Source organism: Columba livia, chromosome 2 (assembly GCF_036013475.1).
Source record: "Columba livia isolate bColLiv1 breed racing homer chromosome 2, bColLiv1.pat.W.v2, whole genome shotgun sequence".
In the NCBI taxonomy this organism is placed as follows: domain Eukaryota; kingdom Metazoa; phylum Chordata; class Aves; order Columbiformes; family Columbidae; genus Columba; species Columba livia.
In genome coordinates this window covers 1,936,149-1,953,828 of record NC_088603.1, presented here as the reverse complement: position 1 = coordinate 1,953,828, position 17,680 = coordinate 1,936,149, and the positions used below count along the sequence as shown (strand labels likewise).

At 46.9% G+C, this 17,680-nt stretch overlaps 1 protein-coding gene across 3 annotated transcripts in view; it reads left to right on the top strand.

Moving 5' to 3' along the window:
- PTH1R (parathyroid hormone 1 receptor) overlaps positions 1 to 17,680 on the top strand; it is a 131,047-nt gene that overhangs the window by 16,643 nt on the left and 96,724 nt on the right. For 2 of the 3 annotated variants that reach the window (XM_065050222.1, XM_005512122.4), the window contains one exon: positions 390 to 503. The exons of the other annotated variant lie outside the window; for it this stretch is intronic. In XM_065050222.1, the coding sequence (XP_064906294.1) occupies positions 390 to 503 (114 nt within the window). The remainder of the gene's footprint in view (positions 1 to 389; positions 504 to 17,680) is intronic. 3 annotated transcript variants of the gene reach the window in all.

Sequence of the window (17,680 nt, the reverse complement as noted above, 5' to 3'; positions counted from 1 at the left end):
AGGCTAGACATGAGGAAGAAATTTTTTACAATGAAGGTGGTGAGAGCCTGGCCTGGGTTGGCCAGAGAGGTGGTGGATGCCCCATCCCTGGAGACATCCCAGGCCAGGCTGGACAGGGCTCTGAGCAACATGAGCTGGTGAAGATGTCCCTGCTCATGGCAGGGAGGGCACTGGGTGAGATTTGAAGGTGCCTTCCAACCCAAACTCTTCTATGATTTCACCTGCTCTTGAAGACCACAGCCACTCCATCTCCAAGCCTCATTTGAAGGCAACAGAATTTTCCTCCATAAGCAGCAGAGATCCAGCAAGAAGAGAGATGCTACAGCAGACACCTAAAGAGGAGCAGATAAGACACACCATGACACTGATGATTTCTGCTCTGTTCTCAGGACAGCCTGGGTGGTGAGCTCATGATACCATGGATATCTGCAGCGAGGAGAGCTGAATCACTGGGTCGGACAGCAGCAGAGCAGCCTTCAGGAGACTCTATGTCTGTCTGCCAGGTACCATCAGTGATGACTGACACAAGCCGTGTCTGTCTGTGGCCAAGGAGCCATCACCCACCTCCAAAGAGGAGGTGTCAGGCCACCCTACAAGGCAAAGCCTGGGACCTGTTGACTTAGCATTGCATCTTTCTCCTCTGTTTTTCTCTTCTTTACCTGTTTCTGGTTTTGTAGTCTTATTGTTGCATCTGTGGGCTTCAGGTCAGCCTCCCTATTTTCAAGACAATCGTGTTGCATTTGTGGAATCATGGTTAGCAGAATCAGCAGGATGTTCTCAAAGGCTTCTTGGTTTTCATGAACACTGTCTGCTCTGAGTTTATTCTGCCAGTTGATGCCAACAATTGACCTTTTAAGTTTTTACCCCTCTGCCATGTAGAAAAACAACTCTTCATCCTCTGCAGTACAATGGACATCTCTTTATCTCCTAATGAGAGACGGTTGCAGATAGCGCCCAGTGCTGCAATGAAGGAGACCCTGTCATAGCAGCCCAGTGGAATTACTGAAGGTGGAAAATATTCCCAAAACCATGACAGTTGCTTAAAATATCGCAAGCTTTCCAAAAAGAAGGAAGTTTTTATTTCTCTTCCTTTTCCTCCCTTTAGTCTGGCACTCTAGAGTTAATAATCCCCAGCTTCTTCCTGCTGTCATGGCAGGTAAACACTGGCTTTTCTTTTAAATGTGAGCTGTGTGTTCTCTGACACACCACTCCAGAAGTTAAGGCCCAAAGAAAACTAGACTTAAAAAACACCAGCTAAAGGGGTAAGAAATCACAGTCCTGATGCATGGATAGTTCCCCATGTCCTCAAAGGGAGCAAAAATAAGTAAGAAAATACTATTATCTTCTTCCTGCATTTCATTTAGCAAGTCATCCTACAAAAGGAGTTGACAAAGTAGATGACTAAAGAGATTGAGGGACTTGCTGAAAGTAAAAGCCCTTTTGCTGTTTTTCACATTCATCATCTAGCCAGTCACTATGTGGTAGAGGAAAGTGTCAGGGCATTAATTAAACAATCGTGTCTTCCATTTTCACTGCTCTGAGGACTATGGCTGTTTGTTTAGTTTGTATACAAATAGGTGTCCTTTGGCAAATGTCTCAAAAGAAAATTGGTTTCTTTTGTTCGGTGTTCTGGGGGTGATTTGATATTTGGTTGCATTTGTGATGTTCAGAGTTAGGAGATCTTGACACTGAATTTTCAAGGTTTATGTTTGGGAAATGCACCTTTAGAAAGATAAAAACCCTTCATTTTGTGCATGTTTTTTGGGGTTTTTTTAAAGAGTCCTGATTGTGACTAGAAGAGGACAGTCACAGTAAGGACCCCAGAGCTAAAAGTGCTCTCTGTGGAATGCAGACACTGTCCCGGACTAAGTGAGCACAGGTATTGCAAGTAGCTGTGTGAGTGTCTCACATGGAGATACTTAGGAACCTGTTTACTCCTCCCAGTGCTCCTGTTTGCTCTTGGCTGTGTTTGACCTGGAAGCTTTTAGAGGCAGACACTGACTCATCCTCTGGTTCAAGTTCCTCCCCTATTCCCTTGGGTATCCTGAGAAGGAGACTCTTCTTGCCTACTCTGAGATGTCTACGTGTCTACCTGGGCTTTGTGGTCTGAGCTCAACCATGGAGCTCCAGCCAGAACAGCAACAAGTCTAAGGAGAAATTCAATTCACTTGACACAGACAGTGAAGGCTCAATTCATTTGCCTTCATGTTGTCATCTAGAGACACCCAGGGTGTCCATGATATCTGCCAAGGGCAGGTGGATGGCGCAGGACCAGCAGGAAGCCATGGAGCAGGAGCTGGAAGCCAAGTGAGCTACTGCAAGGCATCAAGTTGCACTCAACACCTTGTTTCTTACCATTGCACAGCCTCTGGCAAAGCAAGATTTGGGATTTTCCTCTGAGATCAGTGGAGCAATACAGAGACCTGGAAAGGGCACATCATCCCTCACAAGAAGAGTCTGTCTCTGTTGACTGAGCTGGAGGGACTTACCCTAGGACAGGTCAGGTACATGTGGTGCATTTTGGCCCAAGTGACTATGCTGTAGGAAGTTCTGGACGGTTCCAGTTCTTGGTCAAAACCTGCAGCTGCTGCAGTAATTCACGTAGTTGTTACCAACAAAAGTCCCTCCAAGACTGCAGCAAGGTTGAGAATTTAATCCTTCCTTTCTGTCCAGATTTTTTGGCTTCAAATCTAACAATCTGTTTTAAATAAAATCTTTAAATCTTCCTATTGGGGGGAAAAAAGAAAAGAAAAAATTTAAAAAAAAAAGTCAGAAAGCAGATAATTATCTGTATGTAAATAAACCTACTAATTTCAAAGACCAGAAGGAAAACATTCACTTGAGCAGAGACTTTTGAGGAAACCATGTCAAGTCCCTGTCCCTCGATAACCAAAAGGGTTATTGAGCACTGGAATAGGCTGCCCAGGGAAGTGGTTGAATCACCATCCCAGCAGGTATTTAAAAGATGTGTAAAAGTGATGTTTAAGGACATGGTTTAGTGGTGGACTTGGCAGTGTTAGATTAACAGCTGAACTCAATCTTAAAGGTCTTTTCTGACCTAAATCATTATATTCTATGATTCTCTCTCTTTGGATTTTCATGTAATGCTGGATGTGGTTGGTACAATACACCACAGATTCCGATCATCTTCAGGAACACCTGGAACCATAAGTAGTACCTGCTTTTTCAAGCCATAGCTCCCTGGTTTTGAGTCTGCAGACTCCATCTCCCTTAGTAGTGATGGACACTCTGAGGGGTTTGTGAAATGCAGATCAAAATCCCCAAGTCTATTGTTAATAGACAGACAATTTTGATGAAAGGTCCATATCTTCAACAAGAAATGATAACGGGGTCAGAAATGACAGATAAAGGTTGAAAGCCACCTCTCCGTCAAGTTTCCACATTTCCGTGGCCAGTGAAAGAGTTAGCCACCAACATTTCCTCTAGATCAACATGACTTAAAGCCTCTGACCTTTAGTCAAAAATGGCAGTGTTTACTCTAGTTCTGCAGAGAACCTGGGGATCACTTAGCCAGACCTTGTCAGCCGCTGCCTGTTGTGGACCATGGCATGGAAACATCAGCCTGGATGTAGAGTGTGCTGCTGACCTCTGCTGAACTGCAGACCTCACCTTATCCAGCCTTTTCAAAATTATTTCTTCTATAGGTTTCATCTATAATCAGTCTGTCAGTCGGACATCTCCTCTCATCCCATGTAAGGTGGTTTGTGTCACCTGCTGGTTGTTCCTGCTTTTCTTTGTGGTCTATAGAAAGAGCCTCGGACAACACGTTAGGTTAGATGCTTAATCTTTATATGGCTGAGGATGGAGATGGCTCTGCACCAAAATAACCTGTGAGCTATTTCTGCCTCCTCCAGTCACCTTGGGGTAACTTTGAGAAGCCCCTTCCTTTTTTGGTTCTTCTGTCAAAGGATAGAACTTGTTTATTTAGGCTTGGCTTTCGAAGAATCTAGGTATAATACTAACTGAATTCTGAAGGAGTTATCACCAAAACAACTTTACACCCTAATTTCTGGGCCCTGGGCCAAAAGTTCCTCAGAGGAGAGATGGATTTTGCTGCAAGCCTGCATAAAGATAAGCATAACAGCAACAGACACTTGTCTGTGGCCTCCAAATGTGTTTGTCCTACAAATACTGATGTAAATCTCTAGCCTGTGCCTCCCACAGGATTCACTAATACGGATCTATTTGCTTTACAGTGGCGGCTGGTTTTGCTGTAGGCAAGCGGCCAAAAATAACATTTTCCTGTCCTCCCCCTGCAAAATCTATCGTGTGGATGCAGTGTCTCATTTCAGACGGGGCTTCTCTATTTTCAGTTGCAAACGACCCTCGGCATGGAGGGGAACACATACACAGAGACGTGCATCTCAGGGATGCTCTTGCTACGCCAGCTCCTGTTCAAAGGTGTTTGGCACCAGCGGGGTGACACTGGATGATCTGGAGGCAAAATGAGGATGGCAGCTGGTGTTCCCCAGTGTCTACTTGCCCCTGTAGAGGATGGAGTCTGGCCAGAGAAGCTTTCTGCTTTCTCATTGCCTCTGCTGCAAATCAACCTGGGATGGGAGGAGGGAGGAGGGGGGTGTAAAAGAATCACAGTTAATGGATTTGAGAGATCGTAACGACGGGAACTGTGCATGATGGCTTTGTGGTTTCAGCAGCCTCTCTGAAATAGCTGTTTTCCGTCTTCCCCTGCATCTGAGAGCTCGTGGATATTGTTTCAGACTCCTGGTCAGCTGAGCAGGATAAGCTGAGTTTGCGCAGGATATCGGTTTGTTTTCTTCCAAACTGTCTCCTGTCTCCTCTTATTTCGCTTTAAAAAGTCTATGAAACTCTTGAATGTTCAGGAAGAGTAGCCTCTGGTAGACTTTGGGTAAAAAGGCTTCCAGATAAACTAGTCTAGTCTAGTCTAAAATATCCTTTCCTCATGCTGTTTTTTCCCATGCTGATGCACATTTAATCTGTGGAACACATTGGCGAAAGACTTCATTATGACCAGAGGTAGAGAAAGTTTTGAGTATGAGCATAAAAATTGAGAGAAGTACCATTGATACAGGACATTAATAAAATTTTTGGGAAGTGATCTCTACTGCAGTGCTTCAGGATATGAGCCAATCTACTCTAAAGAACAAGACAACATTTCTTCCAATGGAAGACCAGTAGCTGTGTATCACAAAATTCCTTCTGTTTTCATCTGAAGTGAGTGGTGCTGGCCAGAATCAAAGGCAGGATGTTAGAATTCAAGATCAAGGATATGACAACAAAGCCTGGTTTTGCAGCTCCTTCAGGCAGAGGTCAGAGACCTGCCAACCCTCAGGCAACATAGCAGAGCGTTTAATGTGAGGTAGTCATGAGGATTCAAAAACTCCACAAAATTCCAGAACCATTTAAAGGAGAAAAATGCGTTGCCCAGAGGAGAAAACCAGAGACTAGTCCACTTCACTGACACATTGAACTTGTGAGCTAGCGATGGGGTCTCTGCTTTGAATAACCCCCAGTGGTTTGCTCTTCCATAAGAAAGTCTGGTTTGGTCATACCTTCCATCATTGCAGGTCTCTTGTGCAGCAATATCTTGCAGCAGTTAATCTAACTGCATATTGCACGAGTGTCCCAAACCTGCCACCTCCTGACTTTAGCTGATGTCCCACAGCTGCACTGTCACTCCACAGCTCTGGCAGATGGGCATTGCCAAAGCTATTAGGAACCATCTTTCTCCCTTCGTAGAAACACTCAAAGGACTTGAGAGGGCTGCTCAAACCACAAGGATGTGTTTAGTTTGTGTCCACTTACCAAGACATGTCAGCACCCCCTCCATCAAGTTTTTTGGGACACGTTAGGAGATTTTTGACTCAAATGTTATGCATCTGCCATAAGCACACCTTTTGGTTCACTGTTTCTGAGCAATCTTGTCCTCTTAGATAACAAAGTCCAGGAATAATGCTTTCTCATACATTCAGTGGAGAAGTTGACTTTGTCCAATGCTGGCAGGCATTGCCACCTTTTGGCTGGGTTTCCACAGGCCCACGAAGCTACTGCAGCAGCCCTCATGTCAGTGGGTTTCTCGTTCATAGTCTGTAGCTTCCAGGCTACATACAACATGTGTGTATGTTGGAGAAACCCCTTCAGTACCTGAATAAGACTCCCCAGTCTCACTCGGAACGTGGTGAGAACATGTCAAGGTGTGTCCTTGGCATCAAAGGCTGACAAATCAGAGGTCCCTTGCTTTTTATGTGGCCTGCCTGCATTCAATTTTCAGACCTTGATCCCTTCCTTCTAGAGACTCCGTGTCCTATACCCAGGATATGGGAGAAATCTTTAATTTTGACTGCAGACGTTAATAACAGCATTCTTCTTTGCCATAAAGCTCCTTATAGTAAGTGCAAAGGTCATCTGAGCAGACACCCGGCTGTGTCCTGAGGTGGCCAAAGAGCAACAGAGAACTCATGATCTCTGATGCTGGGAAGACGTCTAGTCTAGAGAAGATCAAGGGGACACATGATTACAGCCTTCCAACACATAAAAGGCTTCTGCACAGAGGAAGGAAAAGAAAAAAAACATGTTCCTCATATCCCTCAGGGATAAGAGGTAGTGACCTTAGATTATACCAACGGAAATCACTTTAAATGTCAGAAGAAGCTTCCTAAGAGAGGATAGAGGGCAGGGGAGAATGCTGCCTTGTGAAGGGGAAAAAATTGCCTGTCACTGAGAGTTTCTAAACCAGCTCCAGCACCTCACCAAAGCAATTATGACAAACATTATTCTGTATTTTATTAAGAAAATGGACACACTCTTTCCCATTATCTAACCATTAAGCAATTAATTACCTGATTTTCCCAAAGACCACCCAGCCCAGCAGCTCCACCTTCCTTTCTGTACCCAAGACCTCTTTAGTTTTATCTTCCTTCTCTAAGACAACTTCCCAGCAGTGGATAAATTAAACAAGCCTGATCAGGACATTTGAAAACGCCAAGGCGTTTTCCCTCTGCACACAATTGTCTTTCAGGGAAGGAGAGGAAGAAACAGACAGCATGTCCTAAATGAATCTATACATTTTTAATGTGCTCCTGGAATTTTTTTTTCAGAGGATGGTGGTGGCTGGAAGACAAGATGAGCTGACTTGCTATTTTAATGGCCCCAGCCCAGAATGGCAGCCCTTTAGGACAAAAAAGCCCATCATCCTGGATAGACCTATCTAATCACAGAATCGTAAAATAACATGTTGGAAGGGACCACAAGGATCATGTGGTCCAACACTTCTTGGTAAAATAACCATCTAGACAAGTGATGGCAGCTTTCAGCTCAATTAGACTTAAAGTTTCCAGAGCTGGGATGAGCCACCAGCTTTCAAGGACCAGAACTTGGCTGAGATCTTTCTACAGGCAAAGACATCAGTCCTACAGCTGAAAGCTATAAGGAGCATTTTGTGGCACAGGAAAAACAACACCTCTTCCACATGTTGGAGAACAGTCACCTAGAAAAGTCTCCAACACTACCATGGAGTAAGACAATGTTGTCTTACTTAGAAGACTCTTTCTAAGTCCTCCTGTCCCAAAGCAGATATCTGAGCTGTCAAAAAAACCTTCCTTTCTCAAGCAGAACAAAAGCAATTCCCCTCCAGCAAGGCTGGGTTTCCTTTGTTGTGTAACTGTCAGTGGTCTCTGTGTAATTACATTCTCCACAGCTGGCTTGGGTTCAATGTGTTTCTCATTCACAGCCCATAGCTGCCAGGCACTTGCACAGCACGCCAGTATCTTGAAGACATCCTTCAGCATCCTCAGTATGTAGATGTGCATCAAGGGTGCAATCCGTGGAGGAGATTCTCAAGTACATTAGGAAAATTTTCTTCACAGAAAGGGCTGTTGGGCATTGGAACAGGCTGCCCAGGGAAGCAGTTGAGTCACCATCCCCGCAGGGGTTTGAAAGACATGGAAATGTGGTGCTTAAGGACATGGCTTAGCGGTGAACTTGGAAGTGGTAGGTTGATGGTTGGACTCGATGATCTCAAAGGTCTTTTCCAACCTAAATGATTCCATGATGCTAAGTATGTCCAGACCCAAGTTCAAGGCTGGGCTAATATGAGGTGGTTGCTCACGAGAATGACCAAGCTGACAGCTGCTTTGCATCACCGCAACCCTGCAAAACAGCTAATACAGGCCAGCCGAATCACTGCCTGTAATCTTCACTGTGTTTACTGTGTTGGTTGTGTTTTACGGCGTGTTTATATAATGTATGCTTCCTGTTCTGGCTTCCTGGGTAGGCACATAATGCTGCTGCAGAGCGCGGGTGCATGGGAGTGGGGTGCACGGACACAGCAGGGACCTGGACCAGCCTCTGTTTGCACTCAAGGCAAGTGATCCATCAGGAAATATATATCCTCTGAATCTGGACCTGATTTCCAGGTCTTGCTGGTCCATGTTCTCCAGATACACACATGGATGTGCAGACTTGAGCCTTCTAAAAGTCCTCCAACTTTGGACCCCCAAAATCATTAGATATGTTCTCAAATCTCTGGCCATTATCAGCTGTGTATGAATCTACATAACTGGGCCACTGGTCTTGAATTGGTGCTTCCATGATCACCAGTGTTTTTTGGAAATATCAGCTGTCATGGATCTGGGTAGTTCTATGCACCATCTGTCTGCTTATCTACTAAATAGGTGTATAGGCAGCAAAACATCTGTATCTTTTCAGTCTAATTAATGCTCCCACTCCTTTTTTCTTTCTTTTTGAGGTTTATAATCTCCTCTTCCTCCTGTTCTACCCAGGAAATGTTGGGATGCTGCCTTTCATAGAGTTCCCAGGAGGTAGAGCTGATGAATTTTTAATTCAATTTCCTTTCCTTCGACGATACCATGGGTTTATCTAATAGCGTAAAGCACCTAAAAGGAGCAGAAGACTGGAAATAGACAGACTCATTTGGTAATACCCAGAAGGGTGGGAAATAAAGGCAGGCCTGATACCATATATTTCTGTCTACCTTGCAGTAAAAAAAAACATATAATTTTCTTGTAAAAGTCATCAGGTTGGTAAACTATATTGGCCTTGCAGCAATTACATTTTTGTGCTACACTCTTTAAAATTCAGACCCAGATCAGCTCTGCACATGGTATTTGTCAGCCGCAGGAAGAACTGGAGCAAAAGTTGCCCTGGTGAGTTTGCAGCCTTCAAAAACTGATGGTAGCCTAACCCCTTTTGGGTTTCTTACTCATTCATAAAGTGCTTATGGAGTGATTTACCATCATGCAAAGCAGGTCTGCTACAAGTTGTGTTGTGTGCTCGTATGCACCATGCATCCCAACAGTGCTCAGCCCATGCGGCATAATTGGCTTTCAGGAAGGACTGGGTAAATAAGTGTCCCCCCCAAACACAGAATATTTCAGCCTCAAGTTCGTGCAGAGTTTCAGTGCTCCCAGAACTTCAAGTGTCCTGTGATAGGCTCAGTAGGAAAGGCTTATTATAGGTTGACAGGGTTTCTGCTCCAATCTGTATCTTTTCCCCCTCTTTTTAGAGCTTACTCCACAAAAAAGGGCACTGACCCTCCTGTGTCATTGAGAAGGTTGGACTAAAGGCTAAGAGAGGGCTCTTAGTCTTATGGTTGTGAGCCAAAGAAAATAAACACAACTGCTCTTAGTGAGAGATTAGTTCTGGTCCCCAGTGGGCCAGAGATGGAAGGAGAAATCTGGTCAGTAGTGATGGGATTCCAACTTGGGAGATGCAGCTCGTGCAAGTTTCCTCCCACTCACATGAACAGAGCAAGGCATGTCTGAGATGTCATCCGCCTCTGCAAAGGAGGGTGATGTTGGGAGGCTGAACCCTTGAATAGAAAGCCCTAGGATTAATGTGATAGCCCCAGCCTGGAGCTGTGCCTTTGGCTGGTCTTTCCTTCTCCCAGTACTTAAAAGGGTCCAAGAAGAAAGATTGGGACAGACTTTTTAACAGAGTCTGTTGCCATAGGACCAGGGGTGATGGTTTTAAATGAAAGGAGGGAGATTCAGGCTGGACATGAGGAAGAAATTTTTTTATAATGAGGGCAGTGAGACACTGACCAAGGTTGCACAGAGAGGTGGTGGATGAACCATCCCTGGAGACATCCCAGGCCAGGGTGGACAGGGCCCTGAGCAACCTGGGCTGGTGAAGTTGTCCCTGCTCATGGCAGGGGTGGCACTGGGGGAGCTGGGAAGGGCCCTTCCAACCCAAACTATTCTGTGATTCTGTGATTTAGACATGCTAGGCTCCCTTGGAAGCAGCAACGCTGTGCCATAACAAACAGACAGAGTCACCAGCACAGACATATCTTCTCTTGCTCTCCTGGTGGCATCCCAGGGGCTTAGTCTGGGTATCACCTTGATGGCACGACATCATTCTCTGGTGACAGGATTCTGAGGAGTCTCTTCGGTGCACATTTAGGTAGTCCGATGGGAGTCCTCTCTCTCAGTGAATAATTATTTGCTCTTTCCCCCTCCTATTTTGTCATCCTGCAATCCACTGTACAACCCACCGCTGTATCAGAAGCTCCCTGGGTGTCTCCACACCACCAACTCTCTGCTGTGAAATGACAGCATGTCCTTCTGTCCTTCTGTCCAGACCTGACCATGAGGTCCTGATTTGTTCTAGATGTCAGAACAATTAGCACCTCTCTCTGAGCTCGTCACCCCAGCCCACACATGCATAGAACATGGAGGGAATATCTAGCTGTCAAAATCTCCCCTAAACTGAGCTGTCCTCATCCAGCACTGATTTCTCTCAGGTGGCTGAAAGCAGGCTGCAGAGACTAGCTCAGATGAAACATCTAACTTTCAGATACTTTCAGGATCTGAAGTAGGATGGACAATACCCTACTTGGGTCCATGCTGTGTTCACACAGCGTTCAGCACAACAGCACCCAATCACTCCTGGAGGCCTCCCAAAACACACAGAAAACTCAAAAATTACCTGCCCTGCTCAGTGCAATACTCCAGATATATTTGGTTCAGGTCTTTGGAGAGAAAAAACTCACACCTGAGAGAACAGCATGCAGAAAGACTAATCCAAACAGCTTTTTTACAACAAGCAGCCCTACAGCTCAGCAAATGTTCTTGAGTCCCCTCTCTGTAGGTGGCCAAGAGCAAATGGCTTTGGAAACATATAACAGGTCAAGCTTAATGCAATGCTTCCTCTCAATACCCCAACCATACAAAGTTCAGGGACTTCCTGAGCGAGGCTTAGTTCCCACGGACATACCAGACCTGAGTGGCTTTTTTGTGTGTGTTTACTTTTTTTTAATCTGTCCAGCCTTCCCTTAAACTTTTATACTCTGCAGTGTTCCGCATCAAGAAGTTTTCCAGCTTTACCAGAACTCATGCAGAGCTTTGCTGATCATCAAGTCAGGCTGGTGGGATAAGAAGGAGAAAGCTGATTTCTATATTTGGCTTTACCATAGATCTCCTGGCAGCTCTTGGGCACATGCTTTTTCCCCCTAAGCAGCCAGGGCATCTCTGTGTTCAGAATCACACGTGGGTTCTGGAAACATCCTGGCCACCACCAGCCCGGATAGTTCTTCAGAGCTGTGCCATTTCTCACCATGTTCCCTGCTGTGCCTAGATATGGCCCTGAACTCCATTTGACTTTCTGAACTAAACAACTCAAATTCATCTCACCTGGAGTGAAGAACGTGACTGAGCTGAGGTAGCAGTTTGGGTACACCTGGGTGCCTCAGAAGCCAGAGCAGAAAGGGGGCATCAGCAAACCATCTTTGGGCTCCTTTAAGGTCTGAGGCATTGATTGACATCACTATCCGGCCTTGCAGAGGTGGTCTGCAGAAGTTCATATAGCAGGTGTGGGAGTCCTTGCCATGGGATGCTTCGAAGAGGGCTTGGTGGCCCTTTGGAGGTCCCCATACCTATCAGCTGTGTTATTGACACAGACTTCCCCATGGGGTGGGCTGAACTGAACTGGAGGGACATGATGTTTATTTGGGGCTGTGGGGGTAATCCTGCCACCCCATCATGGTTTCAGTTTCTCTGATTTCTGAGGACAAACAATATGGTGCCCACACCAGACATGCTGGCTCCAAAACACCCAGCCAGACCACAGTGCTCATTTACGTGCTTTGCCGCACAAGTGCCCCAGATGCCAGAGGGTCACAGGGCCACGGGACCTGGGTTTGGAGAAGAAAAGGTGAAGTGAACCAAGGAAGAAGGCCTGGCCAAGGGGTCCTCTGCTATCACCAAACCAACTGTCACAATAGCAGCACTGTTGCCTCACGAGGTGGCTGCGTGATGGGATTTCACAGGGCTGTAAATCACTTTCCTGGCGGCGGCGTTCTCCTGCCTGTGTTGAAAAGGCTTAGGTTTCCCTCCCGCAGAAGCGATGGCAAGCTCGGGGAAGGAGGCGGAGGCCAGGTGCTGGAAACATTCAGTGGGGGCATCCCCAATCGCATACCTCTGAAATCTGACCCTGGCAGGGAAGTCGATGCGGTTCAACTGACTTCAGGACCTCGCTTGCACTGGTGCCAGAACAAACAGCTGCATTGAGGATTCCTGGGCCATTAGCAGTGGCCATCCACACTGGGAATGCTTTCTCCTGCCTCGCCAGGAAGGAGGGAGGGAGGCACCACACACTCATTTGTGCAGCTCCCAGATGTTCACAGGCAGCCCTGTGCTCACTCGGCATGTGCGTGCACAGCGGCACTTGCACCACAAACTCGTTTCAGGCACAGGGCAGGGGGGATGCAAAGACCCTGAGTGATCATAGAATCACGGAATAATTTGGGTTGGAAAAGCCCCTCAAGGTCATCAAGTCCAACCATAACCCAGCCCTGACACTGCCCTATGTCCTGAGAACCTCATCTCCATGTCTGTCCAACCCTCCAGGGATGGTGACTCCAGCACTGCCCTGGGCAGCCTGTTCCAATGCCCCACAACCCTTTGGGGAAGAAATTGTTCCCCAGATCCAATCTCAACCTCCGCTGGCACAACTTGAGGCCGTTTCTTTGTGTCCCTGTCTCCCCTCAGCTCCTGTTCTCCAGCTGAACCCCCCAGGTCCCTCAGCCACTCCCATCACACTTGTGCTCCAGCGCCTCACCAGTTCCGTTCCCTTCTCTCAACTCGCTCCAGAACCTCAAGGCCTTTCTTGGCATGAGGAGCCCAAAACTGACCCCACAATTTGAGGTTTGGCCTCCCCAGTGGCACAATCACTTCTCCAGTCCCACCGGCCACACCAGTGCTGGCACAAGCCAGGATGCTGGTGGCCTTTTTGGCCAGCTGGGCATGGATATCTGCACCTGATGCATGGATGCAGGCAAGCTAACACACGTCCAGATAATAAAGGCACAGACTGAGTAGGACATTGAATCCCTCTCACATGAGCAGTTGCACCCAGTAGTCTGGGCCCACAGCTCTGGAAAGTCCCCATTGTGTGAAAAGCAGTTGTGTGTAGAGAAGGCTTTCCACCTGTTGGGAAGAGCTGTCCAATATGGCTGCAATGGGAGTGGGTGGTGTCTTCTGGAAGGAACTCAGTCCCTGTGTCCCACTCCACGAGTCTAGGAGTCGAATATGGTCCATCCCAGGGATTGTCTGACTTAGCTTCACTAAGTATTCAGGGTCAGGTTGCAACACTGAGAGGAGTCAGCTCTGACAAAGAGGAGAAGCAAACAGCTCTGAGAGCAAAAATTTCCTCCTGTTAAACTGTGCTGTGTTATTGGCTTAATCTGATGGCTCTTAGGCAAGAAGGAAGGAAAGAGGATGGAGACCAAGAGCATGAGGCACCCAGTGGTTCAGGTTCCTGTCTTGCAGTGAATGGGAAAGAGCATTCACACTCCAAACATGGCCCAAGAGGAGCTGGGGATGGGTAGCATGTCCTCTGCAAAGATCAGGAGCATAGCTGAGGCCTGGACATGCAGAGAATTAGCAGAAATCTGCATTGAGATGAACTGGCTCACTGAAAGATGAAAATTAATTTTATCTGTTGAGTCATGGTGATACTTGGATGGTGTTACAAAAGATGCTGTGGTCTATCAGCTGAGCTTCTGCTTCCTGTAGGATACTCTGATGCAATTCACAGTTGTGGCTTTGTTGGAGGGGTGTAGGAGAAGACCTATGTCCTTCGAGAGTCAGGTACATTGTCTGGGCTTTCACAGGGCCTGGGGATGAGAGATCTGTGTCTCTTGGTCTCCTCGTTGCCTCACAGCTAACCTTGCGTGCACTGAGCCCAGAAGCACACAGTGATGATATCTTGGGAGGAAGCTAGAAAGCCCACAGTGATTCCGGTTGTGCTGCACGCAAAGTACATTCACTGGTAGAGCAGCTCAGGTGCTATTCTAGCAACCCCACAAACAAGCCCACATAATGAGCTCAAACACACTGTTCACAGCCACATACATATATATGGACACGTTATCTATGCACAGCGCTCACTGTGTAAAGGAGATGTACAAAGCACATCAAAGGTATCCTGTCCTAAAAGTGTCTATTTTCTTCACTTGCGTGTCTCCACGTTGTCTGGTGAAAATCTCTCCTGTGCTGATGCCATGTGTCATCCTTGGGGCTCCCTTAGACCAGCCCAGAGATTGAAGAGCTCCCTGCATGGTGTACACTCACCAAAATACCCTTTGTATCAGCCATGTGATGAAACACGGACTTTGTTCTTCTATGGGTTTTGCATTAAGTGGGGGTGGATTAATGTTTCCATGCTTTGTGCAACGGTGAAAGCACATGGTTTCCTGGTGTCTCAGCCACAAGCATCCCAAATGTGATCCCAAATGTGTCTTGGTCCCTGAAGCAGATATTTTCATGCAGATCTTGGCCCCCATACCCAGTCATGGAGTAGGAAGCAGGTCTCTGGTGTGTGAGATCATGTTGTCATGGTGAGGGGCAGGAATCAATGCAATGGGGTTCTCTAGGGAAAGTCTTGTCCAGGGAGCAAGGTCCTACTGGCCGTCAAGCCCCAGTGCTGGCTGAAACGTGGCATGGTTACTCCTAGATCCCATGCAGTCAGGAGACATGTGGGCCAAGAGCTGCTGAGAAATGCATATGAGACCTGACAGGTTTTATATCTCCTGTAATGGAAAACACAAAGGCCTTCCCAGCAGGATAGGACATGTGTGGTGGGCTACAACACAGCAGGACCCCTGCTTCTTTTGTGGTCAGTAGGGCAATGAGGAGGCTCTTATTCACTTCATGTTATTGCTTTATCATAAGCTGCCTGTGAGATCTTGGGCAGACCCACAGCATGATCAGTATCACTTGCTTCTCTGAGTTTCAGTAGATATCAAACCTTCAGCAAGCTGCATCTGGCATGTGGGGTCATGGGGAGGAAGAATAGTTTCAGCTCAGTGCTTTGATTTGGGATACACAGCCTAGTGTTCAGAGGGGCCTTGCTAGAAGATCCAGATCCCCAGCGGTCCCAGTCTATGACCCAGCTGCACATCCCATTCCCCAGTGCTTGGCTGTGTCCACCGTGATGGCAGAGAAAACCTCGAGGACCTACTTTTTGTCCCCCTTTTTGTTGCATGGGTCAAATGAGAAGGAAAAACTTGCTAAAGGGCTGCTGCAAAGGTGTAAGGTGTTCCCAACAACCAGCACTCTCACAATTATCTCAGCATCATTAAAACTGTGTCTGTGACCTGTGACATCCCCCCAAAAAAGCCAGGACAGTTCAAGTACCTGCATTTCTGCAGCTATAACCAGAACACAGAAAACAGGGTTGTGCTACAGCAGTGGCTGCAGCTGATCTGGTGTAGGAAACCAAAGAGGGTGCAGAGATGATATATGATCTATTGCCAAGTCTGCCAGGACAAAAATCACCACCTTCAAACCTTTCATGTACATTTTAAATAGCTCTCTGAGATTTGAGATGTGATGCAATGGTAGTCCACAAATCAGAGCTGGGTGCTCTCCATGAATCTATTCTGGAGACACCAGGGTGTAAAAGGGAAAAAGAGAGAGAAATTGCACCAAAAAAGGGGCAGAAATGTTTTCCAAAGACATTCAAGTGTCCGTCTGTGTGCTGCTTTACAGTTAGCTGTGCAGCATCATTTGCAGCCCCCTATCACAGACAGTTCCCTTTCCTCTTGTATCTGCAGTTAATAACTATTACTGGCAGGCTCTGAGTCAAATGACTGGCAGAGCCCTGGTCTCCTGTGGATCCCAGGACAGAAGTCTTTCATGGCATAGCTGTGCTGGGAAGGGATTGTGACAAAGTCTCTTTCAGACAGCACGTCCCTGCCTCCTCATATCCAACCCCATGTCCAGCACTGGCCTCCGTGGGTGAGAAGCACCCCTGTGGAGACTCAGTGCTGAGAAAAGTCCAGTCTGCAGCTCTCTACCTGCTTTTGCATTATTTATTATTGGCCATAGATGGCAGCAAACGTCTCAAAGCATCCCGCTGTGTAGGCTGACTGCAGCTGAGAGCTGCAGGAACAGACACACAAGCCAAGGAAATTCACCCATCCCTCTGCTGTACAGACATGGTCCATTCTCCAAAAGGGGAGAGGAGAAGAGGTGCAGGTCACCAGCTGCCTCCCATCCAGGGATCTCCAGAAGAGAAGGTCTGGTGACCACCAGAAAGCAAGCCCTGGATCTCCTCCAGTCCCCCATGCTCTAGGGTGATGGGATGAACTGAGGAACTGTGGAGGTAGCCAGGTCTGGTGAGACCTTCCATATTGCTCTCCAGGAATGGTCCTGGAGATGACCAGGGCCTGTAGTGACAGGACAAGGGGGAACAGTTTTAAACTGCAAGAGCGTAGATTTAGAGTGGACATAAGGAAGAAATATTTTTCTATATGGATGGCAAGACACCAGAACAGGTTGCTCAGAGAACTTGTAGATGGCTCGTTATTAAAAGTGTTCAAAGTCAGGTTGGATGGAGCTTTGAGCAACCTGATCAAGTGAAACATGTCCCTGCCCGTGGCAAGGGTGTGAACAATCACAGCTCCAGGATGGGGAAGGTCCTGCAACAGGGCAGGAAGAAAAGCAGCAGAGAAAGGGCTGTGGTTTGGTTCATTTTGCCAGTGCAGATGCAGACATTGTGTCCAAATATAGAAAAAAAAAAAAAGACAAAACTGAAGGCTTTCCACCTGCACATTTATATACCCACCTCTACATCAAGGCAACTTTGACTTTACCAACACCATTTTCCAGCAAGGTCACAATCATTCCTGCTCTTTAAGCAAAGCCAGACAGGATCAAGGCAAAAGTCTATCCAACCACAGGCCCTGTTTTCCACAGAGGATGGTCACATGTGCTTAAAGTAATAAATAAAATACAGAGTAATTGGGAGTGATTCTTCCTGTTCTTCTGTCCCAACTGCCACTTAAAGACCCTCCAGCTCTGGAGGTAGCATGAAGGCTCTTGGTGTTTCTCAGCCATTCCTCCATTCACTAATTATTTGTCTTATTAGGAGTTTCACATGTCCTGTTTCCAGAGTGGAGCCAGCTTTTTCCATCAAGTCCCACACATCCCTGCCTAGTGAAAACCCCTGTTCTCCTCTGCACTCTCAATAAGGTAACTAAGGATAGACCTGAAGTCCATCTGTCCGTCTCCCTGCATCCCATGCAGGTGTTGGACTTACTGGAGGAGTCAGGCTGGGTCCCTTGTGACAGCACCAGCTTCACATTTGGATATGGGTTAAGGCTCCTGCCTTGGCCAGGCTTGCTGGATGGCCTTGCTGGCGTCACTTAGCCTCCCTC